Below are 18797 nucleotides of genomic sequence, written 5' to 3' on the forward strand. Positions count from 1 at the left end.
GTAACATTAAAGTAGTAAAACCTCCACCATATCCATTAGAGAATTTCCCCAAGAGGGATCAATAAAGTGTGGATTATTATTATTATTATTATTATATCGATTTTCAGCAGTTGACTCTGATTGTAGACAAACAAGAAAACCTTGTAATGCTGGAGACACGTTTCCAGCTACTGGAATATCCTTCTTTCAACACCATGACAACTTGGAAATGACTACATCATTGCTCACCACCACTCGTAGAAATTTCTGGACACGGTCTCCACCCATTGAGTCTCTGGCGACGACCGCTACCTCCAGAGGAAGTTTCCCCACCACAAGTGGTACGATTGTGTAAGGCACCACAACTGAAGAGCCAGCTGGCAGCGTCACTTCCTGCGTGTGTTTGTCCTTATAAGCAATGCTGCACATGTCTGTTGTTTTCATCAGCACCACCCTCACCTGAATGATGACAGATCATGAAGGTTTGACTTTTGATTCGTCTTATTTTACTATATTGTTTTGAAATGGAAAATGACCTTTAGTGGCAAGTGTGTTCGGGGCTAATTAGCCAGAAAAAGGTGGAGATCATTATACACTATTTGGTGTCACACCAACTATCTCTACTGAACCAAATAAGTTGGTATTTGCTTTATCTATCAACATATAAAAGATGCTCCACAATAAAGGAATTATTGTTGTTAAAATTTATTACTCAGTAAATTCCTTTCCCAAAGTTTTTGGAGGTGGGAGGAAGCCGGAGAACATGGGGAGAACATGCTAATTCTATACAGAGCGGGAAGCAAACCCGTAAGATGGATGGATGAATAGAATTTCCATTTTCGCATTATTGTTACAATCTTCTAATTGGTGTCGTTATCTTAAGCAAGCTATAAACAACTAAATATCTTCTAGTTTTGTGCAATCTGCTTTAAGGTTTCTTTTGTTTTGGTTTGGTTAGTTTTTTGTATGAGTAGTTTCTCCACAGCCATGTAAAAAACACTGTGTCAAATCCATATAAAAATACTCTTTAAGTTTGACATGAACTTTTCCCTTGTGGAAAAGTAGATTTTGGGAACTGGCTGGAGGGGATCCATTGGTCTCAATCTATATTCCAATGTAATACCCACTCTAATGAGAGGGATGAACAGGGCTCCTACACCGGAGTGTTTGGGTAACACATGGTTTCTCTATATTCTGTATTTTTGCTCTTGTTTTGGTTTATTTTTCCACTCTTATTATCAAGTCCCTTTTTTTAAAACTTATTTTACATCATGTTTATATTTTATTGTATTCATGTTTTAAAATGTTTTTTTTCACTTTTTTATACAGTATTTCATTGAATTTTAAAGTTATATTCAGTTGTTCATGTTCTTTGTCTGTCTTCTATGTGAAGAACTTGGTGTAAGTAGCTTTTGATCAAAAAACATTTTGAGCTGTATTTTTTTTATGAAATGAAATACAAATAAAGGTTGGTATACTTGTCAAGCATCTGGGATTGCTTGCAAATTTTCCATTTATTTTTAACCATTGAGATAGTATTGTAGTAAAAGACAATTTTCATGTTCGCTAATCTCTTGTCTGAATACGATGGAAGTGACAGTGCTGTGTAGGTTTGAGTGGATTTTCTTACGTGTAGATCCTCAAGGCCGTAGTTATGGATCACAGCCTTAATCTCGACCTGTTCTTTCCTAGCCACTGAATACGGGAGCCTCAGGTCTACAAAGAATTGCTTCCATGCTCTGACATTGTACGGCTCAGCAACACAAAAACCTACAGACATTCAAAGATATGTTAATCACGGGTCCTGTGCACAAGAGTAAATTATATCATACTGTAATTCTATTAACTGTTAGTTTTTAAACTGCAGACAATAAATTTAGCTATATTTCCATACTAACGGGAACCTCTGGAAATTCCATATAAAACATTAATATCAGACTTCATACTAAACATATGAGAAGAATAAATAGCTACCTTGTTCTATGGAGCTAACACTACATTGCTAATGTGGAGAGCTCCAGCTAAACAATAGCCAATTGATGCTAGCCGAGCTTTTGCTGCAACAACATGAGACACGGTGATGTCATGTATGCTAGCGCAAATTCCTTCTAGATTACTTTACTACCTGAAAAGTGATTTCTACATTTTACTTGAGTGAATGAATGATGAATGAATTAATGAATAAATAAACAAACTTTATGACTTGTAAAGAAAGAAACAGATGAACAAATATCCAACTGCCAAGCATGTTTATAAACGAGTCTTCGACGTGGAGCTGTTATATGTCAGAAAATAGCCGGTTTAACTCTTTCTATTCTGTGTGTATATGTAGACATGGGTCACACACACTAACGTCACAGCGGTTTTCATCACAGGGAGACACCCCCCGGATATAAAAAGTATCAGTTACAGCATCCACACAACAACGCATACCCGGCGTTTTCAAAAAACTTCACTTTGGCCGGCGTTTTCGTCCTGGATATCTGCGTTGTCGTGTGGATGAAAGGCGTAACCACAACAAAAAGCCTCGGTGCCCGATTCCTTACGCCATATAGTTCACGTGATTCCTTCTGGCAGATGCGCCATGATTGGTTGGGCGCCGTGATTGGATGGGCGCTTGATTGACAGCTAGTGGGTGGAGTTAAAAAGCATGACAGTGTGAGATTTTAAAGTGGGCTTATTCAAACATATACTGTAGGTGGGGAAATGTTTTTTTTAATCAAAATATTATGTCTTTGGACATGCAGACTTTTCCAGGCTGGAAAAGCTGATCAGGCTTTTTTTTTTTTTTCTTAGCTCAGTGGTCAGGATGAAGTTGGACTCTGGCAACGGTGGCAAAGAAGAGAACCTTGGACAAACTGCTGGACATCATGGACAATGTCAGTCACCCTCTGCGCATCGTTACCAACAACCTGAGAAGCCTGAGCAGCCAGAGGCTGCGCCTCCCAACATGCAGGACAAACAGACTTAAGAACTCGTTCATCCCCCAAGCCATTAAACTGCTCAACTCCTCTCTGGGGGGTGAAGAATAAGAAAGTCCACACGGGAGCTGAGGGATGACACACACAATGCACCAAACACAATCCAAACACTATAGACATTTCACTCTACCCATGCCTAAATAGACCTGTTTATTTATGCCTTTTTTAAATTTCTATGCATATTTATGATTTTCTATTTGTATATTCTTGATGGGTTATTTATTACTTTTTCTATTTGGTTTTGTACTCCTTTCTATGTGCTGGTGCTTTCTGTGTGCTTTTCTGTGTTTTGTGTACTCACTGTGCTGTGTGTAGTGTGACGGAGAAATGAATTTCCCTGATGGAACCTCCTTAAGGGATCAGTAAATTTATACTCTATTCTACACTTATCACGGCTGAACTACTCCAGTAAATAAGACAAACTTTGCATGGAGTGCTTAATTTAAGTTTTTGTCAAGGTTGGATTTTGCCAAAGGAGCAGTCCTTTAGATTTGAGTGGTGATCCAGACAATTATGGGCCCACAATGCACTGTTCATTGTTCACTGCACACTTAAAGTGTTCGTTAAGGAGCAGGTTATCAAGGTGCTGCACCTGCAGTTCTCCTACCAGTAGAGGACACCATGCTCCTGTGAAGGTGGGCTACATAGCATATTTTTTTTAAAAAGAAGTGAGACCACAAGATGGTTTGGAGGAGGAACCTTTAAAAAAAGAGAGAGAGCTGTTCACTCCCCTTGTGTCATCTACTTTTTAGACCTGTCTTTTGTTGGCCATTCACATCTCATTGTATTCTCAAAATAATATAATGAGATTTTTTTTTTTTTTTAAAAAGGTTGCATTGGCGGTGGCTGTGTGTGTCATTTGATAATGCTCAGTATCACTTTAGAATTGACAGCATCCTTCATAGGACATGAATCCTGAAAATACCACAGCTCATGATATTGTAATTACGTGACACTCCACTTCTATGTACATGGTTTTATGCGTTGCCTATAAACATTTTTTTTTAGTCAAGTTAGAAAAATCAGGGACCTAAAGTTAAATTGGATACATTGACAACCAACTTCTCTTCTTCCTCTTCCTCCCCCTACCTGTATCACGTGATGCACTGATGGCCAGAATTCCCCACTCTGTGATGCTATCAGGTAAGACATTGTCCACATTCTTAGAAGCCAACCTGTTAATCAGATTTATGTCTGTTATTACCAGCAGAGATCAAATACTAAATACCACTTTTAGTATAAAAACAGTGTAGAAATTTTATTTGATGAATTCAATTATTTAATAATTTTATTGCATTTAATAAATGCAAAGAAAAAGTAAAACTTCTTCATATGTGCATTATCCTGATTCCAAAGGCTAACTTGTAAAACATTAACTCGTGATAAACAGTGGTGGAAACTTTGCAATTTGGGTTTGTTCAATGACTTTCGCAGTGAACAGAGAGCACTGTTGTTTTCATGTATTATGAAGAAACAGAGTCAGAATTGTTGATTCTGAGTTGTTTGTTCAGTTGAACAAACATGTCATGATGAAACCTTGTGTTTCATGTTTTCTGTCATATTGTGAAACAGAGCTTTATTTGGACATTTGGGGGACTAGTTGCCATTTAATTACAGAATTTATTGCTGCTAGTTTATGCAAGACTCCTACTACTGTTCTTCAGTAAATTACTTAATTAGTCCTATAACGGACAGGCAATCATGTTATTATTAATCTTGTTTATGATTTGTCTTCTCATTTCTATTTATGATATATATGTGAGTATGCAACATTCAAGAAAAAAAATCGCACTGCGTTTACTTGTAGTAAAATATGGTAGATATAAAATTGTCATTACAGTACGGCATACCAGAGACTTCAAAATTGCAAAAATTTCACCGGGTTTTTGAGTCTGTTTTATTGCTAAATCTCTGTGTCATATTTACAGGATGTTCCCAGATGAATCATGAATATCCAATATTTATTCTGATCTCTCACTCACCCATCTCTGTCTGCCTGTCTGGGAAGATCAATGTCTGTCCACAGCCAAGACTCGAAGAACTTGGATCGCAGATATACCTGAGTCTCATCCTCATACACCCAGTCCTCATCCTCTTCCTCCTCTTCCCCCTGGTTATTGTCTGCAGTCTCTACAACCCTGACATTCAAGTCTTTCCGTTGTACTATCACAGGCTTTGTGACGCTGTGCAGCATAGGTGTAAATCCTCCATATGGCATTATGTCTGTGTAAAAACATTTTAACATTTTTTTAAATTTAATATCCTTTACTAATGCCCGAAGGGAAATTAAGATCACATTTTGGTTTGAACACATGCATATATATGTTAGTATGTACAGGCCCCTGTAACGCACACAAACACACCCAAAGGGGCCTGTAGGCATGCGGGGGGGGGGGGGGGTAGAGTGGAGGGCAGCTCCTACACGGTATGCCACAAATGAGCAAATTTTTGTAAAGGGGGACAGCGCCTTTCTCAAGGGCACTTCGCTCAAGGGCGCCTCGGCAGTGCTCTGGAGGTGAGCTGACACCTCCCACTGATAAGTTGTAATTCTATACAGCAGCTGACATGATCATAACTCCTGCACAACCCTACATTGTGTGACGGACGAGGGGATGTGTCTCAAATCAAATTTTCCTCTGATTTGTTCATGTGGAATGAAGCATTTTAGTGTTACAGTGGAAAAAAATGTGTGACACATGTAGAGTATGCTCTCTTTCTTCTCTTCTCATACAGCACCTTTATCAGAACAAATTTGTCATCATATTTTGGTTAATGACCAAATCCCAGCAATATTAATGAGTCTCAGCGGTGGTTAACGCTAATAAAAAAGTACCACAACATCACAATACAATATTACAGCAGTTTCCGAATCTAACATATAATTACCCATTCTTGTCCGTGTAGATAAATTTGGTCGTCCAAAGGGTTGGATTGGAACTAAGACCCTAATTTGGGCAGTGGTGGTTGGGGCTGGTGTTGTCGTAGGTGGCAGGGTGGTGGGTATCTCAGTGTTAAACTCTTGGTCCCTGTAGGAGGAGCAGCAATACCGGAAGGCTCGGATGCACGCCCAGCCCTCTGTGATGTAGAAAGAGCGTCTCGTGCAGGAGTAGGGCATCGGGATGTCTCTGAGGCCATCCTTACAGCAGCGATGCTGGAGTTTCTCCTTATAATAACTCTCTTGAGAAGTGGAAGGGAAGCCAGGGAATCAGAGAACAAAGTCATCAGAACTAGTAATTTAATATCACTAACTTTAATGTCACTAATTTCATCACTATGCGCTGTATATTGTGAAATGTGCTGCTGGGAGTTTAATTCTTATGCTTCTGTTTGATACCCTCATTGGAAAGTTTTAAGAAGACAAGGATAGTACTATCTGGTTCTAGCACTTTTTGTGGTCAATTTAAGGAACATTATCATTGTTCTAAGATCTTATTTCCAAGAACAGCTCTTTCTAGTGTACCCCCAACACAAGAACTAGGAAAGATTGAAAATAGATTTCTGTTTTTATTTCATGCATCTTTCCATTTCTACGAGTGAGCAAGAAAAAGATCATGTATAAACTGACCTGGCTTATTATGGCTTATTTTTTGCAATAAGGTAGTGCAAATTAGCTCTCATGATAGGTTAAGACAGTGTGCACGCAAATCCTGAACTGTGTATCATCACTTTCCAGCATTTGTAGACATTCACAACAGCTTGCAACTCTCCTCTTTTTTCAGATTTGTTTTATATTGTAACATCCTCATAAAAGAGTTGGAGAACTTCACTCAAACAATATAAGCGGAAACAGTCAGAAAAAGAGTCAGCTTTAACTATTACTGCGTACGGGCAATGTCATCCAACATTTTCAATTCAGTTTATGTTACATATTTCACAATATGGGTATATGTGTTAGTGCCATTATTCCTTCTCACAGTAGTGAATTTTATGTGAGCCTTATAAGTGTAAGTAATAATTTATTTATAATAACACATTTCAAGTAGAAATAAAGAATTTGGAGAGCACAATGGATATAAATCTCATACTATCCAGCCTCTTGTTCTGTCACACCACTCACCCAGCTGGGTTTTACGTTGCAGCCGTTCAGCAGATCGCTTCTTTCTGGCACTGCCTGGACACCGCAGGGCTGAGAAGAGAAATGGGTGAAAGCATCTTTCACAATTTCCATGTTGTTGAACATACATAACAAAAATTAACTGTATCAGCGGAGCTCAGTTTAAAATCTGATGTACTTTGGCCAGTCATTAGCTCCTTTTAGACAGTATGTTACATGTAGGACAGTTGTGCCACAGCCCTTCCACAAAAACAACAACAGGTTCAATCTCTTTAAAGTCATTGTATCTAAAGCAGTTGGAATTAAACTACAGAACTCTGGGAAGAATTGTCGATGAATTAGAGTGTACCAAATTAAATGGCTAAAGCAATTACTTTCGCAAACATTCACACTATAAAGGGTGCGTAATTTGGCTCAGAAAAGGTAGCATTCTGCTAAGCAGTACTGATTGGTTAATGATTAAGTTAAAGATTTTTAATTAATTGCAACAGAATATCATTTCTTCAAGTCTCATAGAGTCTATAGATATGTTTTAATGATGCCTAATGATTGTCTAAAGAAGAATCAGGTGGATGTTTGTTTCTGACAACCATACAACCTGTTCCTCTTGCTAATATGACAGAGATGTTCTGTTGACTGTTAATGTCTTCTAGCACCATGAAATGGTCTGTGCTGTGAAATTACATGTACAGTATTTCCGCACTATAAGGTGCACTGGATTATTAGGTGCACCTTCAACGAATGGCCTATTTTAAAACTGTTTTTACCAGAATAGGGCGCACCGCATTATAAGGCGCATGGAATAGAAACTACTGTAGTGGCTGTGGTTGCATTATGCAACCACAAGATTGAGCTGCGCTAAAGGGATTGCATTCTCAACTCTGTCTTTTCTTAAATATCAACTTTATGAGGCACACTGTTGGTTTTTGAGAAAATTAATGGGGCACCCTATAGTGCGATTAAATAATTTACATCCAGTTTTTACACAACAACTGAAACTACAATATATTTCTGATTAACTTAAATGTATCTACCATCTATAACGAAAACATGATTAAAGATGGCACCAACATTGCATTTTGAGCCTTTGGCCACTAATTTTGGATTACCTCACGAATGCCTCCTACATACCTTGTAGTTCTGGATAGACTTTTACTAATCTATAAGAGTCAAGAAATCTAAGTGAATAAAAGTTTGTTTTTTTTTTTTTTTTAAATTTACCTTATCTGTTAATCTTATACTACAAGACCCATGACCGCAAACGACAGGCAAGAAGGACTTGGCAAATAGCAGAGTGGTTCTTACACATGATCCTGATAAGGTAAGGAACAGCTGCACATAAATTATTCTTTCAAAATAGGTTAGAGCAGTTCAAATGATGTCCCTGATCATCAACACTTTCTATTCCAACAAAGAATTCTTCCTGAGGGAGTTGATCTCCAACGCCTCTGATGCTTTGGACAAAATCCGTTATGTAACAGGTGATTGCAATTTGGGAAGAATACACCCAGCAGAACAAGTTGTCAATGTATATAGTCATTTAAAAATAAGAATGTAATTTGCACGCAGAAGGAAGGAAAAGAAAAGCCAGCCTGAGCAGGGATTTAAAATCTCTAAATGCTCTTCCTAAAAGAAGGATGATCACAAGTAACAGTTTGCAACAACAGCAATTACTTGACCAGCGTTGAAATCACCAATACCTCTACACAGACTTAGTATTTCTTTGTCCATTAATCAAGAAATGTTTTCCCCATTCTCATAAATAAATCAATCACTTAAAAAGTATCACATCAAGTTATAATGAAGCCAGCATCTGCTAGAGTTTATTAAATTCACAGTATATGAAGTAATTCTAAGGAGAATAGCTAACACTGGGTTGATTTAATCATTGTCAGTCAGTCATTGTCTAACCCACTTAATCCGCTAACACAGGTCGCGGGGGAGTCGGTGCCTATCCCGGCAGTCTCAGGGCGTGAGGCGGGGGACACCCCGGGCACGACGCCAGTGTACCGCGGAGCCACATAGAGGCAAACAATCAGTCACACACACACTCACCCCTTCGGTCAATTTGGGACCGGCCTATCAACCTAAAGCGCATACTTTTGGAGGTGGGAGGAAGCCGGAGAACCCGGAGAGAACGTTTCCATTGAAAATACATATTTTACAATGCTCAAGCAGTATTATCCAGGCTGCTCATAGCTACCATTTCTGGCCCTGGATGTCATCCCAGCACTGGAACTGTATAGCAATCCTGCATCCGTGAAAACTGATAAAGCATTTTGGCCTCCACCTCGAGAGCAGCCGAGGTCTCCGTGCTCCACCACATCCCAAATCTGAGGAGAAATGACTCAGTGAGGATGAGGTTGACATGACAGTTTCAGCACCATTTGTCTATTGTTGTTGCTTTTTTAAAAGAATGTGATGAATGTACTGATGATGAATATCAGTGGAAGCCACATATCTACATATACAGTATACTTGTACTGTAGAAGGTATTAGTTAGTGTAAGTTAACTGAAAAAAAATCACTTGATGTCCACTCACTTGGTCACGTTCAGTGTGTAAATGATCTATAGATCTCTCTTGCACTGGATAGTTGGTTTGGTCAAAATTGAAGCTAGCCAGTTGAAATCTGGCCCTATCAGTGTTAATCTGATTGCTTTACTGAGAATCCTCCACAACTGTACAACTCACTGAAAAAAGATATTTTGACCTGGAATAAAAATAGCCTTTTGATTTATGGCACTCAAAATGTCAGAAATTACTTCAGTTACCAATTTACAGTAGTTTAGTTTAGTTTTTACTTTAGTCTTATTTAGTTTAGTTTAGTTTACTTTAGTTTAGCTTAGTTTAACAAATTTAAGGTACCATTCTATCCATTCATTTTATTTGTATAAATTATTTATTTTGGTTTTGATACTCCCAACACTCCCACAAACACACACCTTCCCCTGGGTAAGTCTGTCCTTGTTGAGTAGATACACAGCATTGTCCACTGCCACTAGACCGACCTTTGCTCCTGGATCACCTCTGACCTGAAACAAAATGCTTTTTGCTGGTGCATAATCTCGATGTCTGCCATCCACCGGTCCCACAGTAAGCTGAAAGAAAGCATGATTGAATCAGTGGAGTAAATTAGACTTGAAGAGCAAAGCTGTGTCCTAAAGGTCATACCTCCACACCCACCCTGGCCAAGTTGAGTGTGCATTTATGCTGCTAAGTATGCTATGCTAAGTGCACTATGTTGGAGTATCCTGTTTGCATACTCACAATAGAGTGTGTAACAATGGACAATGACCAACTTCAATGGTTGGTAAACTAGGGTACATAGTGGGAAGGGCTCACAAGATTTACAGAGTTTATGAAAATTATTTCTGACAGCTGGTTCTTTTCCAGTATATTCTAACATCCAGTCAGCAATCCTGTGTGGTGCTGAGGCCAAAATCTTTGGTTGTTCCCGAAAACATTAACTTTTAACATTTTTTCCAACCAAAATCACCCATCCATCCATCATCTACCGCTTATCCGGGGCCGGGTCGCGGGGGCAACAGTCTCAGCAGGGATGCCCATACTTCCCTTTCCCCAGACACCTCCTCCAGCTCCTCCGGGGGAGCCCGAGGCTTTCCCAGGTCAGCCGGGAGACATAGTCCCTCCAGCGTATCCTAGGTCGTCCTCGAGGTCTCCTCCCAGTAGGACAAGCCCGGAACACTTCCCCAGGGAGGCGTCCAGGAGGCATCCGGAACAGATGCCCGAGCCACCTCAGCTGGCTCGGCTCAAGACAGAGGAGCAGCGGCTCTACTCCGAGCTCCTCACCCTATCTCTAAGAGTGCGCCCAGCAACTCTACGGAGGAAACTAATTTTAGCCGCTTGTATCCAGGATCTTGTTCTTTCGGTCAAGACCCAAAGCTCATGACCATAGGTGAGAGTAGGAACGTAGATTGACCAGTAAATCGAGAGCTTCACCTTGTGACTCAGCTCCTTTTTCACCACGAGAGACCTATACAGCGACCACATCACTGCAGAAGCTGCACCGATCTGTCTGTCAATCTCACGTTCCATCCTTCCCTCACTCGTGAACAAGACCCCAAGACACTTAAACTCCTCCACTTGGGGTAAGGACTCTCCACAGACCTAAAGAGGGCACACCACCTGTAGAATATGGACAGGGTTCAATTAGGGATGCGGACACTAAGGATAGATTCCGGCCAGAGAATCCTTTTATCAGCTTTATTCTGAGCAACAGGTAAATGTGTGTGTGTATAATAGTATAACAGTCATATAGAACTAACAGTAACATCTGTAAAAAAGATGTAAAACAATGCAGTAAAAACCCAATGAACAGTAAATGCACAACGTGCATGCACAGTTTCATATAAATACAAAGATATACATATGTAACTGTAGCAATGAACTTACTCAGTGTCCATAAAACGCACACAAAACTAAGAACGAGAGTTCTCCGTGTCTGCTTTCATCATCTCTGAGCATGAACACATTAGCGGCGCGTTGCATCCGCTGTTCACGTGATGGGGCGTTCAAGCGCATCTCGTAAATACCAGCGCTGTGCGAATAGGCTTTCAGACAAGGCCGCCCCCCAACTGTCCACATGACAATTGGAAGAGTAGGAGAAAGTCTATTTGGTGGCGTCTTCCTCATCTGTGTCTTCAAGAGCTAGGAGCAGGATAAGTCGGGCAACTGGACGAACGTAGGTGTGGTTTTTCACTTGAATGCTAGCAGTTCGGACACGTCCATCAAATCCTGGATGGGTCTTGGTAATTCGTCCTACGGGCCACGACGCTCGAGGGAGTTGAGGATGTACTATTAAGACAACATCACCGATACAGAGTGCCTTACCATCCTTTCTCCACTTACTGCACTCTTGCAGCCCCGGCAGGGAGTGACGGATGAAAGATGACCAGAAGTGATCAGCAATGACTTGGCTGTGCCTCCAACGCCTTCTCCCAAGGTCACTGTGAGCGTAAATTGCTTGAGGAAGTGACGAATCATGACGGCCCATAAGGAGGAGGTTAGGCGTGACTGGGTCTGGATCAGAGGCATCCGAAGACAAGTAGCCTAGGGGCTTAGCATTCATTATGCCTTCAACCTCCACCAGAGTTGTTAGCAGCACTGATTCAGGAACAGTCTGGTCTTTGAGAACGACACGAAGTGCAGCCTTGATAGATTTCACTTCCCTCTCCCAGGGGCCACCAAAATGTGGCACACTTGGAGGATTGAATCGGAAGGATATCTGGTGTTCAGCAAGTTGCTCTCTCAACTGAGGTGCCATTACAGTGACAGATTCACGTAACTCTCGCTCTCCACCGACAAAGTTGGTACCATTGTCCATGAGGAGTTCAAACAGTTTGCCACGTCGGGAGATGAACCTTCTCAATGCCAGCAGAAAAGCGTCTGTATCAAGGCTCTCTAACAGCTCCAGATGCACCGAGCGAGTTGTCATGCATTTGTAGATGATGCCCCATTTCTTTTCAGTGCGGTGACCAATCCTTACTTGAAAAGGTCCGAAGCTATCAACTCCAGTCAAATAAAATGGTGGCTTATGGAGTCGTAGTCGAGCAGGTGGGTAATCGGCCATCTTTGGAACATCGGGTTTCACTCTCCATTGGCGACACTCCAGACACGAATGCTGATGCTTCCGAATGGCTTCTCTGCCTCGGATGATCCAAAACCTCCGTCTGAGCTCAGCAAGAACTCCTTATGGCCCAGGATGCAGTAATGACTCATCAGTGTCCTTAATGATAAGCTTTGTCACAGGGTGGCTTGGATCCAAGATAACAGGATGGAGTATATCCAGATCCAGTCCTTCTGCATGCTGCAACCTGCCACCAACTCTGAGTAGACCTGTGGCTTCTTCGTACTCTGGTGACAGAGATGTGAGTCGACTGTCTGAAGGCAGAGTATGTCCAGCTTTGAGAGCTCTTATCTCCTCAGCAAAGCAGTCTTCCTGAGCGCTTTGTAACATCAGTTTCTCTGCTTGCAGAAAATTGGCAGCTGAACAGGTTGAGGTATTATTAGCATCAGCCGCCCCGTGAAGGGAGCTAGCTGTTTCCTGGAGAAGCTCTTTCCAGGTGGAGAACTTACTGGGGTCAGGATGTTGTGTGGGCAAGGTACTGGTGACAGTTCCCACAAAGGCAGACTTCCTTAACTTAGTGTTGTCCAGTTCCATCTCAGATGAAGGCATGATGGGCCACTCTGTCTCAGGCAGGTAGAGGAAATGTGGACCTTTGTTCGATCGATGATCCTGTACCATCTCTTGCAGAGTGAGTCCGCGGGTTATATCATCTGCTGGATTACTCAGAGTGTTAACGTACCTCCATTGAGCGGGGTTTGTTAGGTTCTGAATTTCTGCGATGCGTGTCCCCACAAAGACTTTGTACCTGCAGGATTCTGACTTAATCCAGTACAGCACGGTTGTGGAATCCGACCAAAGAGTAATGTGCTCAGGTGGTACCACAAGCTCGGTCTCAATCACTCTGGCTAGCTGTGCACCTGTAAGTGTGGCACTAAGCTCAAGACGCGGGATGGATAACTGCTTTCGGGGTGCGACCCTTGATCTGGCAAACACAAAGGACACATAGCCCTTTTGCCTGTCATCTGTTGTCAACATGTAAGCTACTGACCCATAGGTTCGCTCCGAGGCATCGCAGATGATGTGGATGCGACGGGTGGCCGTAGCAGTATCAGCTGTGGCAGGTGCATAGGGACGAGGTAGCTTGAGATGTTGCAGAGTGGGAATCTCTTGCACCCAACTCAACCATTTGTCTAGGAGACCAGCAGGTTGGATCTTGTCATCCCATCCAATGTTGGACTTCCACATGTCCTGGATAAGCACTTTACATCTTGTGGTGAATGGTACACTGTAGCCCAAAGGGTCGTAAAGCTTGGCAAGGACACTGTAGATGGTTCGAAGAGTGGCAACTGAGGACTCAGCATGACGATGCTTGTAACTCCAGGTGTCATTCAAACAATCCCAGCATAGTCCAAGCGTGGGCTCATTGAGGTTGGCACTGGCCTTGGATAACCATAACTCACTGCTAGCCGACTGTGCTTCTGCGGGTAGATGTGCAACTGCTTCAGGCATGTTACTAGCCCACTGTCGGATCTCAAGACCTCCCTTGCTCAGAAGTGCTCGCAGATTGTCGATCAGAGCCTTGGCATCCTCAACTGTACTGACACTGTGCAGGTAATTGTCCACATAGAATGATTGCTTGACAACTTGGAATCTGGTAGTTCGTGATCCCTGATGTGCTGCTGCAAAGCATAGACTGCGCAACAGGGGCTGCACGTTGTCCCAAACGGTAAGACCTCCCATTGGAATATACGTGGTGCAGATGTCCTCTGCATGTTCCGCCACAGGAATCGTAGAAGTGGTTTATCACAGGGCAGCAAACGGATCTGGTGGAACATCGACTTAATATCTCCACTGATGGCCACAGCATGACATCGGAACCACATCAGGACTCCAATCATGGTCGGCCCAGGCAGGAGTTGGTCATTCAGGGACAAACCATTGAAGAAAAAGGAACAGTTGAAGACTACTCTGTCCTTTCCATTGTGATGCACCATGTGATGAGGTACATACCACGACTCTGCGGACTTTGCTGCCTCCTCTGTAGAGATCTCTGTGACATAGCCGGACTGAGCAAGTTTATCCATCTCTTTGCAGTATGAGGCTGCTCTAGCAGTGTCTTTGGCCAACCTGCGTTCAGTGCTGTGTAGGTTGGGCATCACGGCATCTGAAGATGTACAGAGTGGGATGGCTGGTTGCCGTCGTAACAGTGGTGTAGCATAGCACTGGGTACCGTTAACACACACACGTTCAGAGGTTGTCTGTAGGAGTGTGAGTGCCTGCTGGTCTTGCTTAGACCGTGATGCAGTCTTCTCACTGACGTATGGGAGCGTGTCAATGTGCCAAAGACATTCCACATTCCTGAGAAGTTCAGTGTAGGAGGACTCAATGGCAATGTGCAGACAAAAAAGCTGGTGAGAAGATACTGGCATTACCTTGGAAGGACCTTGCAGGGACCTGCCTAGCCTCGTGCAGATGGCTATGGGACTGTCAGATGGGCCTGTTCTGACTGGCTGTGTCGGAGTGAGTAGCCGAGGCATATCTGAGCCGATGAGGAGTAGCGGTTGGGCTCTGTGGATTGGCGGCAGGGGAAGTCCTCTGAGATGATCATATCGCTTCTGTAGATCTGCTACTGGATACGTGTGCTCAGATAGGCTAAGGCATGTTCAATCCAATACTTCTTGTTTGGCTTAAGGATGGAGGACACATGAAAGCTTACTGAAGAACCGTTCAGCTCTTTAACCTCTTGCTGTACAGTTCGCAGATAAAGTGTTTCAGGTTGCTGAGCAAGTTGAAGCTGCTCTACAGCTGGTGGGAGGATAATCGTTCTCTCAGAACCATCATTGAGCACTGCAAATGTCTCCAGAGTACGATCTCCATGATGCAAGAGCACTTTGACAACTTTAAGCAAAACTCTCTGTGAGCTTCGGGACTGCCCAATGTAGACAGTGGGGTTTTGATTACCAACCATCAGCACTTTCTGGGAAGACTCTTGGATGGCATCGTGCAGAACAGTAAGGTGTTTCTCTTTGCATGTCTTACATGGGCGTTTAAGCATACAGACTGTAGCTTTGTGGCAGCGGCTGCACTTCCAGCATCTATCCCCTTCCTGGATCCACTTCTTAATCTCTGCAGTAGTCAGCTTCTTGAAGTCTGTGCATGAGTTAAGATAATGCTCCTTATTGTTGCAGAACGGGCAATAAGGATTGGGTTTGAATGCTTGAGTCTTCAGCTGAGTGGTCTCCTTATTGGCGGCTATCTCCCCAGAGCTCCCAGAGCCTCCAGAACAGAGGAAGACTGATGCTGCCTTATCTTTGGGCTTCGAACTACGTTGTTCTCTCTTTGGAGAGAGAGGCCCAGTGGAGTTATAGAGGAGAGCAGCTCGGCTGGCAAGGCGCTTAGCTTGAGCCTTCATCTGGAGCCACGCAGCAAGGTCGGGCAGGGTGTAGGTGAGCTCAGTACCTGGCTGCAGAATGCCGTGAGCAAGACAATATTCTACAAATATATCTCTGTGGGCAGGAGACATTTTGCTTAAGAGACGGTCAACATGGGAACCACACCTGAGCTCATATCCAACAGGTCCCTCTAAAGTCTGCAGCATACCAACTAGCGACTGAACTGAGAGTGCAAAGGAATCGAATGCCTCTGCGTCTCCCGACTTGATGGCTGGTGAATTGAGTATTGCCCCTAGTTCACTTTGAACCAATTGCCTTGGCTGGCCGTATTTGTCCTGGAGAGCACCCAACGCAGCTGTGTAGGGTGCGGGATCATACATGTATGATTTGGCCAACTGCTGAGCGCTCGGGAGCTTGAGCTGACTCAGGAGAACTTGATATTTATAGTGCTCACTGAGATGAGGGTGGCTGTTCATCAAGTTGTCGAGCACCATCTTAAGAAGTGTGAAATTGCTTTCCTTGCCACTCTCAAAGATAGGAAGGGATGGTTTGGGGATGCCATAGGATGTAGCAATCAGGGTCTCCATGCCTGGGTAGGTCCAGGGTGGTGCCGCCAGGACTTGGGTTGCAGCTGGTGAAGTAGGTAGAGTGTACTGCGACATGGGAGGTGGCATAGCCGCTGTAACTGCTTGTGGTGGCATAGTGATTCCCATGCTCATAACCGGAACCCCTGTGTATTGGGACTGGAGACTAGTGGTGACAGCAGACCTCATTGTCTGTGGCACTCCTGATGCCTGAGCAGTTGTTGTAGGGTAACTAGATGAGGCGAGGAGAGGCACACATTGACCCACGGGTGAGATAGGTGCAGGCTGAAGAGCAGAGATTGGTGCTGCAGGGACAGGAACACCAATCTGGACACTTCTGACTGGATTAACAATGGGTGTCTGTACTGTAGAAACAGTGGGGGGGGGGGTACTTGGACTGGTTCTGGATTCTGCTGTTGTATGGGTGGTGGTAGCTTGGATAAAGAGGTGGGAGATGACGTTGTTGACAAGACATCATCCTCTGCCTCCGATAGGTAGGACTTGACAAGACTAGCAATGTGTACCTCCTTCTCTAGCTTCTTCAATCGCCTACGTCGTCCCATCTCTCTTGCCATTCTCTCTTTAGCCAAATAAGCTTCCTCTTGCAGCCACTGTCCCTCTCTGGCTTGTGCATCCAATGCTGCAGTCTCCAAGTCAGCTTTCCTTTCCTCCTCTATCTCCTGTTGTAGGTCTGCAAGCTCCAATCCTTTGATCTGCTCCTCCAGCGCAGCTGCTTGAATATCAGGCGTACTTTGAAAACAGATGGAGTCCATATGATGATCGAGAAGACCGTCGTGAGTGTGCAGATGACCGGGAACCTATCGAACTCCTAGCTCTGGTTGACTGATCCTGGCCTGGTTGTCCTACGGGAATTGAGGAGGCTTGGGCATCAGGCTTCTGAGAGGGCAGGAGAGTGATGTCATATTGGGCCAAATGCAGGGGTGGACGATGGTCTCTCTGGGGTCGTACAGATTACTCCGGCTGCTGATCATCAAGTGCTGACTCCATAGTGTCGGTGGAAACCTAAACCGGCTCGAAGGACCAATGTAGAATATGGACAGGGTTCAATTAGGGATGCGGACACTAAGGATAGATTCCGACCAGAGAATCCTTTTATCAGCTTTATTCTGAGCAACAGGTAAATGTGTGTGTGTGTGTGTGTGTGTGTGTGTGTGTGTGTGTGTGTGTGTGTGTGTGTGTGTGTGTGTGGTCTAAACGGAAACAGAAAGAGAAAAAGAGATAATACAATGAGTATAACAGTCATATAGAACTAACAGTAACATCTGTAAAAAAGATGTAAAACAATGCAGTAAAAACCCAATGAACAGTAAATGCACAACGTGCATGCACAGTTACATATAAATACAAAGATATACATATGTAACTGTAGCAATGAACTTACTCAGTGTCCATAAAACGCACACAAAACTAAGAACGAGAGTTCTCCGTGTCTGCTTTCATCATCTCTGAGCATGAACACATTAGCGGCGCGTTGCATCCGCTGTTCACGTAATGGGGCGTTCAAGCGCATTTCGTAAATACCAGCGCTGAGCGAATAGGCTTTCAGACACCACCCTTTTCCGGTCGAGAACCATGGCCTCGGATTTTAGAAGTGCTGATCCTCATCCCACTTGCGTCACACTCGGCTGCAAACAATCCCAGTGCACGCTGAAGGTCTAGGTTTGATGAGGCTAACAGGACAACATCATCTGCAAAAAGCAGAGATGAAATCACTTGGTCCCCAAACCAGACTCCCTCCGGACCCTGGCTGTGCCTAGAAATTCTGTCCATAAAGATTATGAACAGAACCGATTATAGATGGCAGCCCTGCCGGAGTCCAACATACACCTGGAACAGGTCTGACTTACTCCCGGCAATGCGAACCAAGCTCTGGCTTCAGTCATACAGGGACCGGACAGCCCTCAGCAAAGGGCCGGAAACCCCACACTCCTAAAGCACTCCACACAAGTTACCACGAGGGACACAATAGCGTGAGGCCTTCTCCAGATCCACAAAACACATGTGGACTGGTTGGGCAAACTTCCATGAACCCTCGAGCACTCAATGGTGAGTGTAGAGCTAGTCCAGTGTTCTGCTACCGGGACAAAAACCACATTAGGCCGTTCATCCCAATCACTCCTTTCCAGGTCTCACTGTCATTGCGCACGTGAGTGTTGAAGTCCCAAAGGAGAACAATGCAGTAACCAGTCAGTGCACT

At 43.5% G+C, this 18797-nt stretch overlaps 1 protein-coding gene across 1 annotated transcript in view; it reads right to left on the minus strand.

The window, feature by feature from the left end:
• LOC137599787 (complement C3-like) overlaps positions 1-18797 on the minus strand; it is a 53083-nt gene that overhangs the window by 16993 nt on the left and 17293 nt on the right. Inside the window, exons 14-21 of the mRNA XM_068320926.1 lie at positions 9959-10114; positions 9218-9347; positions 7018-7086; positions 5847-6137; positions 4943-5183; positions 4050-4135; positions 1610-1749; positions 229-438 (exon numbers count right to left, since the gene is read on the minus strand). Of these exons, the coding sequence (XP_068177027.1) occupies positions 229-438; positions 1610-1749; positions 4050-4135; positions 4943-5183; positions 5847-6137; positions 7018-7086; positions 9218-9347; positions 9959-10114 (1323 nt within the window). The remainder of the gene's footprint in view (positions 1-228; positions 439-1609; positions 1750-4049; positions 4136-4942; positions 5184-5846; positions 6138-7017; positions 7087-9217; positions 9348-9958; positions 10115-18797) is intronic.

Source organism: Antennarius striatus, chromosome 8 (assembly GCF_040054535.1).
Source record: "Antennarius striatus isolate MH-2024 chromosome 8, ASM4005453v1, whole genome shotgun sequence".
Lineage (NCBI taxonomy): Eukaryota > Metazoa > Chordata > Actinopteri > Lophiiformes > Antennariidae > Antennarius > Antennarius striatus.